Source organism: Austrofundulus limnaeus, unplaced genomic scaffold (genome assembly GCF_001266775.1).
Source record: "Austrofundulus limnaeus strain Quisiro unplaced genomic scaffold, Austrofundulus_limnaeus-1.0 Scaffold18, whole genome shotgun sequence".
In the NCBI taxonomy this organism is placed as follows: domain Eukaryota; kingdom Metazoa; phylum Chordata; class Actinopteri; order Cyprinodontiformes; family Rivulidae; genus Austrofundulus; species Austrofundulus limnaeus.
In genome coordinates this window covers 472,977-485,210 of record NW_013952420.1, presented here as the reverse complement: position 1 = coordinate 485,210, position 12,234 = coordinate 472,977, and the positions used below count along the sequence as shown (strand labels likewise).

At 38.4% G+C, this 12,234-nt stretch overlaps 2 protein-coding genes across 2 annotated transcripts in view; one reads left to right on the top strand and one right to left on the bottom strand.

Annotated features, from left to right (window-relative positions):
* Positions 1–590, top strand: part of LOC106514200 (sulfotransferase family cytosolic 2B member 1) — a 17,176-nt gene extending 16,586 nt beyond the window's left edge. The window contains exon 6 of the mRNA XM_014003346.1: positions 287–590. Coding sequence (XP_013858800.1) covers positions 287–402 — 116 coding nt within the window. The 3' untranslated portion in view covers positions 403–590. The remainder of the gene's footprint in view (positions 1–286) is intronic.
* A 1,286-nt stretch (positions 591–1,876) lies between these two features.
* Positions 1,877–10,356, bottom strand: LOC106514199 (scavenger receptor cysteine-rich type 1 protein M160). The gene is made up of 7 exons (XM_014003344.1): positions 10,181–10,356; positions 4,962–4,985; positions 4,669–4,875; positions 4,133–4,426; positions 3,682–3,972; positions 2,787–3,080; positions 1,877–2,710 (listed from the first exon to the last, which is right to left on the bottom strand). The coding sequence occupies exons 1-7, from the start codon at positions 10,224–10,226 to the stop codon at positions 2,397–2,399; spliced, it is 1,470 nt and encodes a 489-aa protein (XP_013858798.1). The 5' UTR covers positions 10,227–10,356; the 3' UTR covers positions 1,877–2,396.
* Between the last annotated feature and the right edge of the window lie 1,878 nt (positions 10,357–12,234).

The following is a 12,234-nucleotide window of genomic DNA, read 5'->3' as shown; positions in this document are numbered from 1 at the left end:
TGTATGTATGTATGTATGTATGTATGTATGTATGTATGTATGTATGTATGTATGTATGTATGTATGTATGAAGTGGATAGGTGGATGGGAAGGAAGGAAGGAATATTATAATTTAAAGATTTTTACATGGATGGTGAGCAAAATGCATTCCTTTGGGGAATACTAGTTTCATTTTATCTTAAACATCTGTCTATACTTCCAAATGGCTACTAATAGTAGCTTTGCTTTCTTTTATCACTGATATGTTGTTTTCATGTTTTCTTGTTGATGTGCTTCTTTGTGACAGGAATTGTTGGAGACTGGAAAAACCACTTCAACTCAGAACAACTGGCCTGGTTCACATCTGTCCTTCTCAAAGAGCTGGAGGGAAAGAACATCTCTCTGCCATGGAGCCTGGATTGACCAGCAAAGACAGAATGAAGTGAGGAGACGAAGTGAAGACCTCCACATTTTAGTTAAAATTAACATAAATAATAATAATAATATTAAGAACTGTAGATAACTTTAAGATTTATCTAATTTAACTCACGTGACAAAAAAATGTTGCCTTAATATGCATTATCATACATAAAAATAATTATGAACAATTTCTTTTGTTTTGTATAAAAGCATAATATTTTTACAACTGAATGGTACTTTAACACTGATGATTTAGATCCATCACAACTTTAAGCTAACACTAATACATGTTTTTTTCATGCGACAAGTCAGCTTCAGCTCAGATAAAGAGTTTCCATTTTTTAATCAAAGCATCAATGTTCTGCACCTCTGATCATGTGACTCATGTATGCTCAACCAAACTTTAGAGCTGCTGCTTTAAAAGGCAGTTTGGGGGATTTTTAAACAAAACATTTTTTGTGTTTTATTTTTCAGGATGAACTCAAATCAATCAATTAAAATGTATTATTTAATCCTACCATGTGTTTGGAAGAAGATACTTATTGATGTTTGGCCTAAGTCATGTTAAACGACAGTGTAGGGGAACCCCTCACCTCACCTCACCACTGGTTGACCTTTAACCACCTGGGGTCAAACCTCTCTTCTTCTTCTTCTTCTCCCCGGAGCAGTTTAGTTGAATAGCCCTGACTTAGGAGCTTAATCCAAGACCAGTTTGACGATGAATAACGTCAGGTGACGAGTCTGACTTTTGTTTTTCTCACAATGGACTCCACTGGGAAGAAATCTCATGCATACTGCCTGCTTAAATGTTCGCTACGTCAGAACTTCATCAGCACATGTATGGGGGAAATTGGCCTTGGCGGAGGTTTGCACTCTCCAAGTGCTTCTAGTTGTATTATGTTTTTGATCTGAGTTTGTTTTACAGAATGAAATGTCTGAATGAGTGCTCATCCAAGACTGGTGATTCCATAATTTTTGCCAGGGGTTGTATCTCAGCATGAATCTGACAGAAGTGGAAATGGCTTATTACAGCCGATCTAAACTTCTGGATATTTAAGGTAACAAAATGTTTCAGCAAACCATCTGTGAAATGTAGCCAACTCATAAAGGTTTGGAAATGACCTTTGACCCTTCTTAGATTGATATGCAACAGTTGCTTCTTTAAAATCATTGCTGATCTCTTCCTGTCCTGTTGATGTATTAATACACACCTGTAAGCTCCAGAGCAACAACTGATACAACTCATTTTTCAAGACTTTGGTTTAGTTTTTGTTAAATAAGTATTTTAAATAAATTACATAATTATGTTGTTATCCATTGAAAACTATGAATTAAAAAATACCAGTAAATATGACTCCTGAATCCTGAACTAAGTGTAAAATAATTTAAAATAATTTAATGAAATCTAATGATCGTTGCTGTAGTATAAAATGTACGTTAGTCCCCGAGTGTGTCCACCTCGAATCAGAGCTCCAAACCAGAAAGTTTAGATTTTAATCTTCATTTAAACAGAATATCAAACTTTGATTTTAAATCTCTTACAAAAAAACAACAACATGTGAATAAAGCCAGTAGGTCAGCAGTTAATACTTCAGTACAAAGTTTTTACAGCAACACACAAAAACAGCAAGATTAACATCAAATAAAAATAAAATAAAATAAAACATTGAACTAATACAATCACCATGATGTGTGAGCAAAGAAGCATCAGATGCATCATTTAGCTGAAAGGGTGGCTCTTTAAATCAAGCTCAGGTCCTGTACCAGGGGCATATCTTATCTTAGCTGTTCCTACACACACACACAATTTAGTCAAAGTTAAACATGAAATGTCAGTGAATTACAACTGGTCCTTTGAGGACCATCTTAACACCCATGTGGCCCTCTGTGAAAATGTGTTTGACACCCCTGTTCTAAAAAGTTAACAAGTTTTGCTTTAAACAACGTCTAAACATTTGAAACCTGAGGGAGGAACATTTACAAAGTTCCTAAACATGTTAGTGTTTGGTTTTACCTGAGCAGATCAGCTCAAGGTTTTTGTTACTATTAAAACGAAAATCATATAAGCAATGTCTTAGTGCAGATTTTGGTTGCAGACAGGAAGACTTGATCCACCATACAGGTCTATATGAAGAATCCCTCAATGTTGTTGTTGAGACAACAGAACCGCAACCCAGCTGAGCACAAACTGCAGCAGCTGTGGTTTTGTTCCATTGATTGTTCCAATCAACCACTGGTCTCCACTGTTTCTGGTGAATCATCTCCAGTGTCCCAGCACAGCGGCTGGCCCCTCCCACCAACCTGATGGCATCTGAGCAGAGACAGAAAAGGAATGAATAAATGAAGTAAACCAGTTAACAGAATCAAGTCTGCAGCTCCTCCTCTACCTGAACAGCGGAGTCCAACAGCTTTACCAGAATAGGTTCTGATAGAACCACCACAGTCCCAAAGAGCAGTCTCTGTGCCTTTACACTGGAACGCTTTGGTCCAGGTTGGAGCTTCTGGTTCTCCATAGAGCACCCCATGAAGGACTGAAGGAGGCCCACAGTCCAGCTCCCTGCAGACCACCTCTGCACGCTGCTGGTCAAAACCATCTTCACTCACTGAGAACCAGGACTGGTTAAAATTGATCTCCAGTCTGCCTGAACAGAGACCAGTCCCATTCACCAGCCTGACTGAGTCTGGACAGAGAGAGGAAGAGGAGGATCAGACACCTTCATCAGTTTCTCAGCTGTTCAGAAAGAAAAGGTTTATCTGAAAAAATAAAATAAAAAAACTGATAAAAATGTAAAATATTTATTGGTTTGTTTGTTCATTTCTGCACCTCCTGCCCTCTGCACATAAAAACAAAGATCAAAATGACCAAGTTGGTCACTTTATAATTTTTAGGGTTCTTTAAGAACCAACTGGACTTGTGAAGAAGCTGCAGAACTCAGCACAGGCGTAATTTTCTGGGGAGTTAGGGGGTGACCCCCACAATAATTTGATATGGTCAAAATACCCCCCCCCCCAAATAAATTGACATCATTTGCGCAAACACAATGGAAATTAACTGGTTAAGTAGACAGATGTTATATATAAGTATAATTGCTAAAAACGACATGCAGGATTTTAGAGCATAACCACCCCCCCCACTATGGTAGACAAAGTTACGCCCTTGGAACTCTACCTCTTCCACTGACCGTCGGCCTTTAGCTTCTCTCTCTGCTACACTGTGTTTCATACAGTTACAGCTGACAGAGTTCGGTAAACGATTCAACAAAGAAGCACAAATGGTTTTACCTGAGCAGGTTACTTCTGTGGAGTCAGTGGAAAATGTGATCCCTGTCACACATTTTGTCAGAGGAGATCCACCACAGTCTGCATTCAGTTCCCAGACTTCTTTTACTGACATTAAATCTTTGTATCTGAGTGAAACAGGAGAGCCGCAGTCCAGCTGTTTGCACACTTCACCTGCAAAACTATGGGTACGAGCATCATCTGACACTCCTTTCCATTCAGCTCCGTGATTAATCTCCAGTCTGCCGTTACACCGACTGCCTCCTCCAACCAACCTGATGGAGTCAACAGGTTCTGGAAAGAAAGAAAAAACACAGAAAAGGAGGTTCTGATCACATAGGTAGATGTTTTTTAATTACTTAGAGTTTTTGTCAAACAACAATTAAATTTCTAAAAACAAACAAAAACCACAAACACAACTTCTAGTCCTGCTTTAAATAATTAACCTCTTTACCTGAACAGCTGAGTCCAACAGCTTTACCAGAATATTTTCTAACAGATCTACCACAGTCCCAAAGAACAGACTCAGTGCCTTCACACTGGAACTCTTCACTCCATGTTGGAGCGTCTGGATCTCCATAGAGCACCCCCTGGAGGACTGAAGGAGGCCCACAGTCCAGCTCCCTGCAGACCACCTCTGCACTCTGCTGGTCAAAACCACCTTCACTCACTGAGGTCCAGGACTGGTTAAAGTTGACCTCCAGTCTGCCTGAACAGAGACCAGTCCCATTCACCAGTCTAACTGAGTCTGGACAGAGAGAGGAAGAGAAGCAGCTGATTTAAGTAAATTCAAGGTTTTTTGTTGAGCTAAACCCAGTGAGACACAGATTATAGTCCCATTTAAACCAGTTTACAAAAGTCTACTGATAAGTCCCTCTGCAGCTAACATCATGCACAACATTTCTCCACTCACTTTAATATTGAGAAAATTTACTTCATTTTGTTTTGTTTACTTTAATCAAAAACAAAGAAAGGCATTAACTACACAACCTGAACAGGCGATGAACACAAAATAAAAATTATTTCTTCGTAAGGACACCACAGATCCACAGTTCAGCTGTCTGCACACTTCAGCTGCTGAGGTCAGGGTCCAGTTAAGTCTCCAATCCAGCACCTCTCTCCAGACATCCTGACGCTTCATTTCTAGTTTTCCATTACAGCTGCTGGTTCCATCCACCAGTCTGAAGTCAGACACCACTGAAGCAACAACATAAAGATGAGAAAAAAATCAACAAAACCAAATGACAGCTTGTTCCATTTGTTTGCTTTTTCTTCATACTTACCTGCTATGTGTTCAGCCCAGAGTCCTGTGGAGAAATCAGAGGAAACATAAAAAAAAAACATTTTCATCTCTAGATATAAGGAACAAGAAGAATTTGGTCTCAATGATGCTTTTCAAGGTTTGCAGTTTTAAACGTGGAAACTAAAAAATAATTCAAACTGGAGAAGGCAGCAAATAAAATCAGTTCATACAAAGATTTTACCTGTAAAGTTTAAAATTATCTTATTAGGTTTTTATTGACTCCACTTTAGAACTGAGGTCAGTTTGAAATAAATTGTAGATAAACTGTTGCACAAATTGGTGCATCTGTTAACATGTTTTATTCAAAGTGTGACAGGAAGCCAGGAGAGGATTCAAAGAATCCAGAGACAAAGAAATGATGTCTGTGTATCTGCTGTGTGTCCAGCAGGTGTCAGCATCTTTAATGTGACTGTTTAAACAGGGAGCTTTATTTCTTCAGCAGTGACTCACTCTTTAATAAACTCATTTGTCTGCAGGACTTTACAAACTTTTATCATTGTTGCACTGAAAATAATCTGATTTCTCAAACTGACTGTTAGGGTTGTTGTGCACTCAAAAGGCAGATATGATGGATTTAATAAAAAAATGTCAGCCGGTTCCACTCAACTGAATCCAGTAAAGGTAACACATTTTTTAACTTTACATTTACTTTAAGTAAACATTTGCCAAATTAACTTGAGTGGAACCAGTTGACAAACTTTAAAATTTTAATTAAGTCCATCATATCTGTTTTTTACGGAGCCCATCTGGTGACATGGAATTAAAAAATCTATCACGTGCCCACTCAATGACTATCACGCGTGTGGACAAGATAATTAACGTCGTGGCCACCACATAGCTCATTTTTGTTGTCATTTCCGTGCAGACTGTTCGTTGTTTACATGGACAAGTATGAATTAAACTACTTTATTTGGATTTTAATGGAATGAATGATGTTGCTTTGTTTTCTTTTTTTGAAGCTCAACTTTCAAAATCACCTCAGCTGCTGGAGGAGTTGGAGTTATGCTGCGTTCAGGAACACAGTAAAAAAATTGTTTCCCAACACACAACCAGGGCATTCATTGTCATTTCATAAATAGCCTACTATGAAAGATGATCTATTTATATTGGCATACACCCAATAACAACAACAACAATAAAATATGTGTGCATATTTAAACAGTTAAAGACAAAACAATGCAGGCTATATCAAAAAGAAAAACTAAGTAGGTCCTCTGGATGGGTTCTTCTTTAGTGAAACGTTTCGTCTCTCCTCCAAGAGACTTCTTCAGTCTGATGAGTTTCAGGTGAACTCAGCCTTATAAGCACTGCCTCCACATGGACAAACAGGTTAGTTATATGCAAAAGAGGGCCATCGTTTAACAACAGGCTTGATGAGCTCTATTGTTCATAGAGGGTCATGTGCCCCATCACCTGACCCGTATCGTGTTATGTGCATGCTGTGAATGCAGGTGGGGCTCGATGTCCCATTGTTTTTGTCCCTCTTTCCCTCTTTGTGTTGGGTATCATTGGGGCCCTGATCCAAACCTTTTGCTCACAGGGGGCTGAGTCATACTTGCACTTACAGCATTGTAGGAGACGTTTATTCTCTAAACATGACGTCCCAGTGGCTTTCAAACCCCAAAACACGTTACGACAAAGATTAATTCATCCCAAAGATCCAGTTCCCCGGCAAAAACAGAGTAATATTGTATATGTTGTTAAGTGTCAGGAGGACTGTGATCAGTTATACATTGGGGAAACAAAACAGCAACTGTTCAAAAGAATGAGTCAGCACAGACGAGTGTAGGGATCACCTCGAGTGAAGAAACAAGAGTTACTGCCTCAAAGCAGGTCTCGGAAGGCCTGACAGAAGGCAGGAATACTGAACTCTATTTTAGGCCATGACAGGTCATTTCAACCTAGAAGAGAACTTCAGTTCTCTTAATCAGATAATGAACAGAAACAATCTTTTCTGTTCGTGATTCATTTGTTGTTTAACTAAGAATGTTTATGCATTTGTTAATCATAATAATGACTGTCACAAAGAAAGGAAGAATCACTTCTACTCTTTTATCGTGCCTAAAAGATTGATTAATGGTAAAAATCACAGAGAAAATCATCACCGTTTTCATTGTGTTTTTATATAAATCACTGTTTTTGTTTTACTGGAAACATCAGTAATATAATTTTGAGTTTTCTTAAGAAAATCTTTCATTTATCTGGACCAAGTTCAGACTGATTATTTAAACAGAAATGTTAATTAATAATCATAAATGCTTTACAGTGATTTCTCTTAGAGTCTATCAGAAAGAAAAGCTAAAGAAGAGGTTATCATTCTGTTAAAACAGCCACAGAATGTCCTTGACTGGCGCCACTGGCAAAGTCTTTATCTCTCTTTCCTTTCTCTGACTCAACTCTTAACGCCTGAGGGCGGATCCAAGTCGTCCGACTCTGTACTAACACGGACGTCTTGGAGAGACACACAGACTCTTCTTCCTGAATGCCGAAATGGGAAGACCGGCTTTTCTCTCCGGAGGAACAGCCTGGCCGCAGGTCTGACTCAGAAGCCAAATAGGGTAGATTTGCCGGCCAGGACAGTAAGCACGCCGCTTCTGTCCACCCAGAGACTTACGTCTCTTAAGTGTTTTTACCTCCCGAGGGGAGAACTTTTATTTTGAAGGACAACCAGAAGCTCCAGCTCGAATCTTTCTGGCGAAGATCTAAGCAGACAAAAAGTTGCCTAAAATAACACTTTATCGCCGACGAACAGGTAGCGGGCCGGGCGGACGTTCCCTAGCTGATCTGAGGTGAGGCAGTGTATTTGCCCGGAGTGTGGTCAAGAAGCCATCAACAGGTAAACGCTGTCGTGTTCTGGGGTGACGTGTCATGTAAAGTCTTGAGCGCAGAGAGGACGTGCTAATCCGGTTGTCACATACACTTTACCAAAATAAAAGCAGAAACACTAACCTTTAATTTTCATCTCTTTTCTTATCCTTTCTTTGCCAACCTTAAGTTAAAGTGCCAGTAAATTGTTTAGTTTTAACATCAGAGCTGACGTTTTACTGTTCTATATAAGCAATCTGAGTTTTAATGTGAACTGAAATTCGGACGCGAGTTTTATCTCATTTAACTCTGACGCTTGTTATAGGAATAACCCACAATCAGGTGTAACTTATGATCTGTTCAATTTGTGTAAATAAATGATTGCATAATCTTTTCTGAATCAACTTGAACTCGTCTGGCATTCCCTCATTGTGTCACTTTTCAATTTGTACAGTCAAATATTAAAGTAATGAGAAAAACCTTGGTAAAAATTTCTCTCATAACTTTGTTATGAGAAGATGTAGAGAGGCTTATTTAACATAAGTCACTCCCCTACACGAGCTACATCATCGGGTCAGGACTTTGCAGTTTACGCTTAGCTACAGGCCAGCAGTCACTCTGTCAGGGATGAAGATGTTCTCATCCTTGATAGATAGGAACATTGGTTTGAGAGAGGAGTAAAGGAAGCCATCTTTGTGAAGAAAATCTGTCCACCATTAAACAAAGGTGGAGGCCTTCATGTCCAGTTGTCCTCCGCCTACAATGCTGTTATTGCAAGTATGACTCCGCCCCCTGTGAGCAAAAAGGTGTGAATCAGGGCCCCAATGATACCCAACACATAGAGGGACAGAGGGGCAAAACCAAGGGTACATTGAACCCCCGCTTGCATTCACTACATTCACATAACACGACACGGGTCAGATGATAGGGCACATGACCCTCCATGAACAACAGAGCCAATCAAGCCTATTGTTAAGCTGAAAACATACTCCCTGCGAACTGCCGACGTCGGCACGGGTTGTCACAGTTTAATGACGAAAATTACGTCACCGGGCTTCACAGCGTCGTGTCGACAGCCTCTTTTGGTACAAGCCCCCGGCAGAACTTTTGACCTCCCTCCTGTGTCGACGGTAATGTGTGATTGGTCTGAAATTTGTGGGTGTGTATGTTTGTGCTGCGCTCGGGGGAATAATAAAAAAAGAACAACTCACTCCCAGACTAGAAAGCAGAGTTTTATAAGATATAGTCAAATGGTGAAAAACTTATGGCTTGTTTGTTTGTGCTTAATATGCGCTGCTGCACTCGGTAAAAAAATAAAAAAATAAAAAAATAAAAAATATAAAAAAGAGGGGAAAAAAGCCCCAACTCGCTCCCAGAGCCAACACCAGGAAGCAGAGTTTTATAAAGATAGTCATACCGTGAAAAACTCATGCATGGAGATAAAACAGACATTGTGCACGGAAGAATCTGACTGATAAAAACTGTGGAGCTTTAACCAGGACAGATGCGGACAAATAAGTCAGGTGAGTGATGTCTTTTTTTCTGCAATGATTGTGGGCTGGGGGGGAATTCCACGCAGTGACTAATGGTTCAGTGGGAGGGGGGTTTCCCGAGCTCGGCGCGGGGTGTCTCAGTGACAATGAAAAGCCTGTGTGAAAACGCCTGCCGACCAACCATGTGACCGCGCGTCTACCTGTCGGCGTTGGAGCGGGTATGCTTCAGGCTTTAGTCGATGACCCTCTTTTGCATGTGACTAACCTGTTTGTCCAGGTGGAGGCAGTGCTTATAAGGCTGAGTTTCACCTGAAACTCATCAGACTGAAGAAGTCTCTTGGATGAGAGACGAAACGTTTCACTAAAGAAGAACCCATCCAGAGGACCTACTTGTTTTTTTTTTTTTTTTTTTGATGTTTTCTACCTGGATTACTGAGCTGCATCAGGAAAAAGCAGGCTATATATAATCTGACTCCAGTAATGTCTGTCTATCAGAACAAGGCTGCTCAAAATTAGCCCATTGCTGGCCACATTAATTATCTTGTGGCCAGGTGATTTTTTTTTTAATTCCATGTCAACAGATGGACTCCAAAGTTATTGAGTGTGTTTGGAAGATTTGTTTGTCTTAGAAGAACTTATTTTATGGTGTTTAACAGTTTTCTGAGTTTCATGAACTCTTCCCGAAAAGACATATTATGTTGACAGTTTTACTGTTTTAAAGAATCAATAATAAACCTGTTCAAGCTTTTTCTTAAAACAACATCAGAAACATAAAAAACATCAGAAATATAAATAAAAACTGACATAACCAAAAAAGTCACTAAATTTGATTTGTGTAAATGAGACATAAGTATACAACAAAGATTTAAAAAGCTAAAATTAAAAAAGTTAGAAGTCCTACCTGAGCTGCAGACAGACAGAAATATAATCAGTGCTGTGAGATCCATGTTCCCTCTGCATGTAATGTGAAATGTCACTTCTGCTCATCTCGCTATCAGAGCAGGACTCAGGTCCTGACCTCTGAAGGCTTTCTGCTCAAACGTTTTACATTTTTAGAGATCAGGAACCTTACTTCACAGATGGAAAAAAAGATAAATTAAAGGAAATCTTTATTACATATTAATAAAATTATTTTCTGTTATCACAACTCCTTAAGTATAAACATTTTTCTCTGTTAACTTTAAGTTATGATTGTTAGAATTTAGTTTTTATTTTGTTTTCTTCGTATATGAAGATTAATGTGTTAATGCAGTTTCCCCCTTTTTGAAAACAATAAAATCACGCAAATTAGTCAAAATACATCTTTTTAAAATTTAAATGGTCACATTATATAATTTAAACTCAAGAGTGACATTTGAAAGTTAAGAAACATATATTTAATACAATATCCAAAATAAGTTTGTAGTTTTCTATAGATAAAACTTGTGTTTTTTAGATAATTACATGATTGTGACCTTATTAAGTAAAAATACAAATAGTCCAACATAATAGTCCAACATAGAAAAGCAAGAAAAAGCAAAACTTAAAAAAAATAATTTTTTGTTGGAAAGATTAAATAATTTCTTAAAGATGGAGTTCAATTCAACCAGATAAATTAACCCTTTCAAGAGTAAACAAAAGAGCGAGGAAGGGGTTTTCTGTGGAAAGCTGACAACAACATATCCATTTTGTAGCTGGAAAGAAGCAATTTACTCATAATTGACTCCTAGTCCTGCAGTGTGAATGGGTAAATGAGGACACAGATTGTAGTGTAAATCACTTTGAGGATCTTAAGCATCATTTAAAATGAAACCTCCCAAACCCCATAATTATTCTGCATAGTGTGCTAAAGAATACTTCTAGGTTATGTAATTAAAAAAAAACACTAAACATCATGGTATCTGATGTAAGTTTCCATTATATAAACTGTAAACTGAGATATGCTACAATTTATTATTAGCTTATATAAGCTAAAATTGATTTCCAGCTGTGAGAATGGACTTTAATTAGGTGTTTACATCTGAGTTCAAAATACAATCAATGTCAAAGTTAAAACTTGTTAAATGTGCTTTAAAAAATAATAAGTTGGCAGCTTATTAAACAAAACCCATGGGCAGGAAAAGACCAAAGTCCCAGGAACAGCAAAGGCATTGAGTAAAACATTGATTTCTTGTTTATTTTAGTAAAATAACTTGAAAAGTTACTTCAAAAGGGTTTTCAGGTACGACATAGCTTACATTTGAATGCTGACAATTTTTTCTTATTTATTTTATAGGCTAGACTATGTTATTGCAATAAATACTATGTGAATTCATATGAAGCACAAACCTTGTATTTCTGTCCTTTTTTGACCTCTTGTCAGTTTATATGGTGAACTTTGACCATTTGCTCTTCAGTTTGTTTGACTGCCTTGCTGATAATGGGATGTTTCTCCAATAGATATTATCTGATGTGCTAATCATTCAGTTGAGGGGTCTTAATAAAGAGGAGCTACAATGCTTTGGTCTGAATTACTCCTTATTCTAGGTTTACCAGCCCCTCTTTCACCACTTTCCTGAAGTGTGTCTCAAAGCAGCTGTTTTGTTGCAGTTTCAAGATGCTTCAAGCCCCGCCCCCCTCCAGCTTCCAGACCGGTCCACTGCCGTTTGAGAGAGGGGGTTACATTTTCTACTGATGCAGAAAAGTTTTAAGATGTAAGCAACAGAAGACTTGTCCATGCAGCCTTACATGTTGGAGCCAGAGTCTGACCCAGACCAAAAGAATTAAAACGAGGAAAATAGTTGGTAGGTCCAGACCTTATATGGTAATTCCATCGCAGATAATTTGATGTAGTTGTTCAGAAAAGGTCGTAGAAAATAAAGAAACTGAATGGGCTGAAAAATATGACCCATAAAGAATATAAAGATATCTTTGCAGCACCAGGAGAGACTAAATTAAACTTTTCTGTATTCCTAGAGACTCCAGGTCCACAAAAAC

Excerpts from the sequence above, each read along its gene's own strand:
- LOC106514199 (XM_014003344.1), bottom strand. The coding sequence starts at position 10,226 with ATGGATCTCACAGCACTGATTATATTTCTGTCTGTCTGCAGCTCAG. Across the intron at positions 4,986-10,180 it reads TCTGTCTGTCTGCAGCTCAG|GACTCTGGGCTGAACACATA; the intron begins GTAGGACTTCTA and ends ATTTCTCCACAG. Across the intron at positions 4,876-4,961 it reads CTGGGCTGAACACATAGCAG|TGGTGTCTGACTTCAGACTG; the intron begins GTAAGTATGAAG and ends TTGTTGCTTCAG.